The sequence below is a fragment of the Sus scrofa genome, chromosome 16 (genome assembly GCF_054392235.1).
Source record: "Sus scrofa isolate SSC_HxYL_T2T_F1_AM1 chromosome 16, Sscrofa_HxYL_maternal_Yorkshire_Landrace_v2.0, whole genome shotgun sequence".
In the NCBI taxonomy this organism is placed as follows: domain Eukaryota; kingdom Metazoa; phylum Chordata; class Mammalia; order Artiodactyla; family Suidae; genus Sus; species Sus scrofa.
This window is the reverse complement of record NC_139398.1, coordinates 51,485,558-51,494,150: the sequence shown is the minus strand read 5'-3', so window position 1 is coordinate 51,494,150 and position 8,593 is coordinate 51,485,558. Positions and strand designations below refer to the sequence as shown.

Genomic DNA, 8,593 nt, shown 5'->3' with positions numbered 1-8,593 from the left:
AGGTCCATCGATCCTTCGTGCGGAGACTGCCTGCGACTGGGTGCGGGGGCTCCTCCACTGTAGCTGTGAGCCTAATGATCGCAAGCCTGCGGGAGGTCTCCGAGGAGACGCCCACCTCCCGCTCCCTGGGTTACCGGCGGTCCCGCCCCTCAGTTCCCGTCACGTGCCGCCGCGCCGCCCAATCAGCGCCCGAAGCGCGCACGCTCAGGATTCAAACTGCGGCGCCTGGGGCTTTCGGGGATTCCACTTGGTGCGGCTGCAGCCCCGGCTGCGTGAGGGCCATGGAGCACCGCATCGTGGGGCCTGGGCCATACCGGGCCACCAAGCTGGTGAGTATACGTGCGGGAGTCTGGGCGGAGCCTCCGGCTCCGCGATCTCTGGCCTGACTGCCAACCGCGTACTCAGTCCTAGCTTCTTCAGGGCAGGCCAGGCCTACCTAGGTCTGGGGGCGGAGGTGTTTCAGGTCCGCGGCGGTGTTCCTGGCAGATGCCCAAAGAAAGGCTAACCAGCCGGCCCCCTCCTGTCGGGGGGAGGGGGCAGCTTTAATCCCGAGAAATTGGCTGGGTTGTCGCCAATCAACGGCTTCTCCCAATTTAAAGCTCCGGGAAAACAAGGGTGACACTCCCGCTCCCTTCTCCTTGCCCTCCGGAGTCCAGCGCCTCCAGCTGGGAGAGGAAAGGCCCAGTCCGTGACTTTAGGGCCACCCACCTCCTGTAACTCTCACCCTTCGCTGAAGTCCTGGCAGGGCGTGTATCCGTCCTGAGTGCCAATTGTGGTGACACTTGAGGTTCTAACGGTGCCCACAATATAAGAGAATCGCCCTGGCAGTTTCCGGCTCCTGACGTTTCTGTTTTTGTCAGCACCCACCTTAAAGAGGGGTGTGGCCCCGGACTGGTGGTTTTAAAGAGCCTTTGCTGACCCTGATGGCCATGGTTGCTGCCTTTTTTCCTGGGTGAAGATATTTGGTAATCACAGTTCTGAGGCATACTTCCTATCTTTGTGACCTGGAGCTTTTGTGATTTTAGCGATTTCCGTTTCAACGGATTACGTGGTGGAATAAGTGGTGATAATTTGATAATGTCCCTGGCTGGTTACAGATGACTTTCTGTGAAAGCTTAATGGTGATTTGGGAGGAAGGGACTGCTCTCCTTGGTCTTCACCTCTTCTGGCGACAGCTGACTTTGGAATTAGGCTCATTGTTCTATGCAGCCTAGTGGATTTCCAGAAAGAGTGAGAACAGGATAGGAGGAGTTTTTGCACTCTTTGCAAACATTCTGCTACAGACACCCATAATGATTCATTCATTAAAAAAAAATTTCAACACCTAAATTCAGGTTTTCCTTGGGGCTGTTGTCTAAAAGGTATGGATGGTGGTTGCAGGGAGTGAACAGTTTTTTCTTCTTTTTTTTTAATAGTGTTTCTTATTTATGGTATTTATTTATTGATTTATTTATGTATTTATTTTGCTTTTTAGGGCCTCACCCTCAACATATGGAGGTTCTCAGGCTAGGGGTCAAATTGGAGCTGTAGCTGCTGGCCTATCTGCAGCCACAGCAAGGCAGGATCTGAGCCGAGTCTGAGACCTATCCTACAGCTCACGGCAATGCCAGATCCTTAACCCACTGAGATAGGCCAGGATCAAACCTGCGTCCTCATGGATGCTAGTCAGATTCGTTAATCGCTGAACCACAGCAGGAAGTCGTGAAAGACTTTTTTTTTTTTTTTTTTTTTTTGTCTTTTTAGGGCTGGACCCATGGCATATGAAAGTTCTCTGACTAGGGGTCGATTTGGAGCTATAGCTGTGGGACTACACCACAGCCACAGCAATGTGGGATCCCTGACCCACCGAATGAGGCCAAGGATTGAACCCATGGATATTAGTCGGATTCGTTTCCTTTGCGCTACAATGGGAACTCCCATGAAAGATATTCTTGATTCTGAATCACATTAAAATATTATCAAAGGAATTTACGAAAAAAGTACTTTGTTCTTCAAAAGTCTTCAGTCCTTAAGTGATATTCAAGTCAAATTTAGCCAAGACTACTGAAGTTAAGGAGAAAATTAAATTATGTGAATAATGAATAAAAACATCTCAGTTTCACCATAATTTCTACTTGTCAATTCAGTTCTCAACATTTTTTCGAGAATCTTGATCTTCAACTAAGATATTTGAAAACATGGAAAACAATAGTTTTTTTTTTTTTTTTTTAAAGTGAGAATTGCTTTACTTATTTATTTGTTTTTTTCTTTAGGGCCACAGGCACGGCTGAAAATTACTTTAAAGTGAGATTTATCAGTGATCTCCCTAGTAATTACAAGTGCTTTTGCCCCATTGTAAAATGTTTCCCCAAGCATAATTCAATTGTGTTTTGAAGCTTTTATCAGGTAAATCATAAAGCTTGTGATGGGTCCTCTTTACTAATCTACCCCATTGGCTTTTCCTCCTTTTTCTTCCTCGTTTATCCTTTCCCTCTTCTCCCATCACCCTCAAGCTAATCTTCAGGAAACACTGGAGGTAAATCTTTTGGCTTACAAAGAGTAGGCCTTTACTTCCTCCTTTCATGGGTCACTGCATCTTCTCAAACCATGAATAGCTCCATTTTCTAGGGCGCCAAAGTCTTATCTGAAAGTAACATTTTATGGACTGGGTAGATATCTATGCTCCAAATCAAAGGACAGACTCTAAGTTAGTTCATGGTGAGTATGGAAACACTTGTTCATCTTCATTGAAATAGCTTTCATTTTTCGTAGCCCACATATAAATAGTTCATTATTTAAGAAGAAATAATGAGAAAGAAAATCGCTTTTTCTGAAGACTGCTTAAGTATGCTGATCCTTTCTTAGAACTTGATTTTGAGTTGTCTGTATCACCTGATGCAACTGGTAAACTTTAAAAGACTTAAAGCTATCACTGAATCTGAGAGTTTGAATGAATTCTAAAGATTACCTAGTTGAATTCTCTCATATTTATTTATTTATTTATTTGGTCTTTTTTTAGGGCTGCACCCACAGCATATGGAAGTTCCCAGGCCAAGGGTTGAATTAGAGCTGTAGCTGCCCAGCCTATACCATAGCAACATGGATCTGAGCTGCTTTGCAACCTATACCACAGCTTATGGCAATGCCTGATCTTTAACTCACTGAACAAGGCCAGGGATCGAACCTGCGTCCTCATGGATATTAGTCGAGTTCATTACTACTGAGCCATAACAGGAACTCTTCCAATTCTCTCATTTTATTGAGACCTAAACAGGTGAAGTGTCTTGATCAAGTTCATCTAGATCTAGCATTTGTTTGTCTCTCACATCCCTGACCAGTCGCTACATTATAGTACCACTATCATAATATTTTTGGTACTAAGAAGTAAAGTAATGGAATAAATGTTCAGGAGAAAAGAACAGGAAACACATTTCAATACTCAGTGTTTTATTTATATTGCTGGCTTTGACCTACCAGAAGTTTAACTTTAGTATTAATTGACTGTAATCACACTTGCGTAGTATTGCACAGAAATAGATAAATAGCTCAGTGGGATAAAAAGAGAGTTTTGGAAGCAGAATCAAGATGGGCTGCAGTCTTTAAGGCATTAGCCTGCTGTGGTCCCCTTTGCCTGGCAAAGCAATAAAGCTATCTTTTTCTCCTTTACCACCCCCACTCCCAAAAAAGAAAAGAAAAGAAACTGTAATTTTTTTTTTCTTTTTTTTTTTGCCTTTTTGCTATTTCTTTGGGCTGCTTCCGCGGCATATGGAGGTTCCCAGGCTAGGGGTCTAATTGGAGCTGTAGCCACCGGCCTACACCAGAGCCACAGCAATGCACCTACACCACAGCTCACGGCAACGCCGGATTGTTAACCCACTGAGCAAGCGCAGGGACCGAACCCGCAACCTCATGGTTCCTAGTCGGATTCGTTAACCACTGCGCCACGACGGGAACTCCAGAAACTGTAATTTGTAAGGTAACTTAACATTTCAATTCAGTGAGAAAAAGTTAGCATTGGGAGAAAATAAAGTTAGAGATCTCTCTCCTCCCATTAAATATTAAAATCTCTCTAAAATATCAAAAGCAAAACTTGATAAATATTTTTAATACCTCAGGATGGTGAAACTTTTTTTCTTTTTTAGGGCTGCACCTGTAGCTTATGGAGGTTCCAAGGCTAGGGGTGGAATTGGAGCTGCAGCTGCTGGCCTACACCACAGCCACAGCAGTGTGGGATCTGAGCTTCGTCTGTGACCTACACCACAGGTCATGGCATTGCTGGATCTTTAACCCTCTGAGCAAGGCCAGGGATTAAACCCTCATCCTCATGGATGCAAGTAGAGTTCATTACCGCTGAGCCACAAGGGGAACTCTGAGGAAACTTTAAGTGAATAAACCTTGAAGCTATGAAGAAAATATCTATTTGTTTCCTTAAAAAAATAACATCAGGAGTTCCCTGGTGGCTCAGTGGGTTAAGGATCTCCTTGTCACTGCTGTGGCTTGTGTTGCTACTGTTGGTGAGGGTTTGATCCTTGGGAATTTCTGCATGCCTCAGGCATGGCCAAACTAATAAACAATATTGTCATCAACAACAAAACCTTTTTATAGCTAGAAATGGCATAAACAAATGGCAAAGTGAAGAGAAAACATTTCTAATATAGTTGGAAGGATTAATATTCTATATTTATTCATTCAATGCATATTTATTAAACACGAGTATTAAATGTCAGGCACTGTCCTCAGGTGTGGGGACCCTGAACTGAGCAAAATAGAGTAACTTTTTTTTTTTTTGCTTTTTAGGGCCATACCTGTGGCATATGGAGGTTGCCAGGCTAGTGGTCAAATTGGAGCTACGCTGCCGGCCTGAGCTACAGCTGCTGGCCTATGCCACAGCAATGAAGGATCTGAGCCGTGTCTGCGACCTGCACCACAGCTCATGGCAATGCCAGATCCTTAACCCACTGATCGAACCCGCAACCTCATGGTTCCTAGTCAGATTCTTTTCTGCTGTGCCACAATGGGAACTCCTAAATAAATCTTAAAATTGATTAAAGAAAAAAGAAAGACAACCCAGTAGAAAAATGGCAAGTCTCAAATGAAGAAATGAAAATAAAGGCAGGAAAATGCAAACAAAATATAGAGATAAAATTTCTTATACATAGATTGACAGACATAAGAAGAAAGGTGTATCTAAGAATGGCCGAAGATAAGGCAGGAAATAAGATAAGGCTTATACAGTATTGGTGGGAATGTGAATTACTACAGCTAGTTTAAATACGCTGATACTCTAGAAATCGATCAAAAATAAATAAAAGCATTGGTATCGTAGGTTATGTAAACAAGAATATACTTGTGCAACGACAAACTAGAAACAGCTGCATGCCCATCAGTTGGAAAATATTTGAGTAAGTTATGAAACTCATTGATTCATAAGAATGAGCTAGATCTGTGGGTACTGACACGAAGATCCTGATATGTTTAATGCAAAAGCAAGTTGTAGGACAATATGTACATTATCTCATTGCAATTGATCTCATTGCTTTAAAAAAGGAAGCAAACAGTGATAATAAGCATCACATACATAAATTCTATATGTATGTGTGTATTGATCTCATTGCTTTAAAAAAGGAAGCAAACAGTGATAATAAGCATCACATACATACATTCTATATATATGTGTGTATGATCAATAGGTATATGGGATTGGATAGAGGGCAAACTCTTGTCTATACTTCTGCATTTAATGCTACAATGTGCATTATTCTGTAATCAAAGTGACAAGTAGATGAACTGTTAACCAGCATAAGTAAAATAATAGGCATATTTACTTATATTTTAGAATACTGGGTCCCAGAGAGCCATGTCTTTTTTTTTTTTTTTTTTTTTTAAGGGATGCACCTGTGGCATATGGAAGTTCCCAGACTAGGGGTCAAATGGGAGCTACAGCTGTCGGCCTACACCACAGCCTCAGCAACGGTGGATCCGAACGAACCCTGTCTGTGGCCTACACCACAGCTCACGGCAATGCAACGCTGGATCCTTAACCCACTGGCGAGGCCAGGGATCAAACCCGCAACCTCATGGTTCCTAGTTGGATTGTCTCCGCTGCGCCATTACGGGAACTTGCTTTATCTTTTACAAAGGGTCTTTATAGCCATGATCTTACGAGACTTCACAGTATCCTGGTGAGGGAGGTGGGGAGATTGTCAAACTTAAATCAGCATTCATGGACTTTTCATGGGCTCTCACTGTTCATTATTTTGTTTTAGCCAGTTTGCCCTGTTTTTCCTGTTTGCATTCAGTTCCTCTTTCTTCCACTCATTTGTTTCTTCTCCTGCTTCCCTTGCTATTCTCTTCCACATTCAATTTACCAGCACAATCAGCTAGCTCATGTTTATCAACTTTCAGATTGGTAATCTAAAATTATGGATTGCTCTCAAGGGAGGATTTTAATATATGAGCACATATGTGCATATGTGTATGTGTGTTGTGTTTTTAGCGCTTTATTCAGCATAATGTACAGAAAAGCGCACAAATTATAGGTGTACAACTTCGCGAGTTTTCACAACATGAGCACCCCATGGCACCAACGCCCAGATCAAGATATGTGACATTGAAGTTCCCGTTGTGGTTCAGTGGTTAACGAATCTGACTAGGAACCATGAAGTTGCCGGTTCCATCCCTGGCCTTGCTCAGTGGGTTAAGGTTCTGGCGTTGCTGTGAGCTGTGGTGTAGTTTGAAGTCTCGGCTCAGATCCTGTGTTGCTGTGGCTCTGGTGTAGTCTGGTGGCTACAGCTCTAATTCGACCCCTAGCTTGGGAACCTCCATATGCCGTGAGAGTGGCCCAAGAAATGGCAAGAAGACAAAAAAAAAAAAAAAAAAAAAAGTGACATTACCAGCACCCCAGAAGTCCCCTCACCCCTCCCAGTCTCTACCTCCATACAAATTAACCACTATTATGATTTTTTTTTTTTCTGTCTTTTTCTCTTTTAAGGCCTACATCCACGGCATGTGGAGGTTCCCAGGCTAGGGGTACAATCAGAGCTGTAGCTGCCAGCCTACGCCAGGGTCACAGCATCATGGATCCGAGCCGCATCTGCGACCTACACCACAGCTCAGGGCAACGCTGGATCCTTAACCCACTGAGCGAGGTCAGGGATCGAACCTGTGCCCTCATGGATGCCAGTCAGGTTCGTTGCTGCTGAGCCACGATGGGAACTCCTAACCACTATTATGATTTCTAATTCCATAGAATGGTTTTGCCTTCTTTTAAACTTTATGCAAATATAATCATATAGTGTTTTTCATATAAGGCCTTCTTATGTCAGTATTATATTTTTATTTATGTTATTCATCTATGTTATTATATGTAGCAATAGTTTATTCTCATTGTTCTGTAGAATTCCAGTGCATGAATAAATCACAGTTATCTTATGTTATGTTGTTTTTGTTTGTTAAGAATAGTGCTATTGGCATTCCGTTTGTAGCTCAGTGGGTTAAGAATGCAACTATTATCAATGAGGATGCGGGTTCGATCCCTGGCCTTGCTCAGTGGGTTAAGGATCTGGCATTGCTGTGGCTGTCAGTTTCAGTTTGACCCCTGGCCTGGGAAACTTCCATATGCCAAAGGTATGGCCCTGAAAAGAAAGAAGAAAGAATAGCGCTATTGTGAACAGTGTGGTTTTGGGTGAACATATTTCTGTTGCATATATACTTAAGAATGGAATTGCTGGGTTATATGCTATGCATATATTTAGCTTTTGTAGATATTGCCAACTTGTTTTGCAAAATGATTGTACCGACCTATGTATTTATATTCCCTCAGGCAATGTATGAAATTTCCAGTTGCTCCACATTCCCACTATTACTTAGTATTACCTGTCTTTCATTTTAGCTATTCAGTAAGTATGTGTTGCATTGTAGACTTCTTTTTCATTTCACTGCTAATTAACGAGCTTGAACATCTTTGCATATGTTATGGTAAATTTGGAGATCCTTTTATGTGAAGTACCCATGTAAGTGTTTTTACATTATTCTGTTGGAGTCTGTCCTTTACTTTTTTCTTTTCTTTTCTTTCTTTTTTTTTTTTTTTTTTTTTTTGCCACACCCATGGCAAATGGAAGTTCCTGGGCCAAGGATCAAATCCAAGCTGGTGCTGTGACCTATACCATAGTTCTGGCAATACTGGATCCTTAACCTTGCTGCACCACAGTGGGAACTCCTGTCTATCTTTTCTTTTTCTGTTTTTGCTTTTTAGGGCCATACCTGCGGCGTATGGAAGTTCCCAGGCTAGGGGTTGAACTGGAGCTATAGATGCCAGCCTACACCACAGCCATAGCAATGCTGGATCTGAGCCAAGTGTCTGCGACCTACACAACTCATGACAATTCCAGATCCCTTAACCCACTGAGCAAGGCGAGAGATTGAATCTGTATCTTCATGAGTACTAGCAGGGTTTTTAATCCCCTGAGCCACAATGGGAACTCCTCTGTCCTTTCTTGATTTGAATGTTTGGTTTTAGAAATCGTGGCTATATGTTAACCTACTATTCAGCTTGTGTTGTCTTTGTGTGGTTTTAAGAAGTTAAAAAAAAAATTAAATCTGAACCAGCTTAATT

The 8,593-nt window shown here is 42.4% G+C and overlaps 1 protein-coding gene across 8 annotated transcripts in view; it reads left to right on the top strand.

Moving 5' to 3' along the window:
• The first annotated feature begins 229 nt into the window (after nucleotides 1–229).
• The window catches only part of DEPDC1B (DEP domain containing 1B), a 91,356-nt gene continuing 82,992 nt past the window's right edge, over nucleotides 230–8,593 (top strand). For all 8 annotated transcript variants that reach the window (XR_014831378.1, XR_014831377.1, XR_014831375.1 and 5 more), the window contains exon 1: nucleotides 230–329. Coding sequence is in view for 2 of the 8 variants with exons in the window: in XM_013982691.3 (XP_013838145.3) it covers nucleotides 282–329 (48 nt within the window). In the remaining 6 variants the exon portion in view is untranslated. The remainder of the gene's footprint in view (nucleotides 330–8,593) is intronic.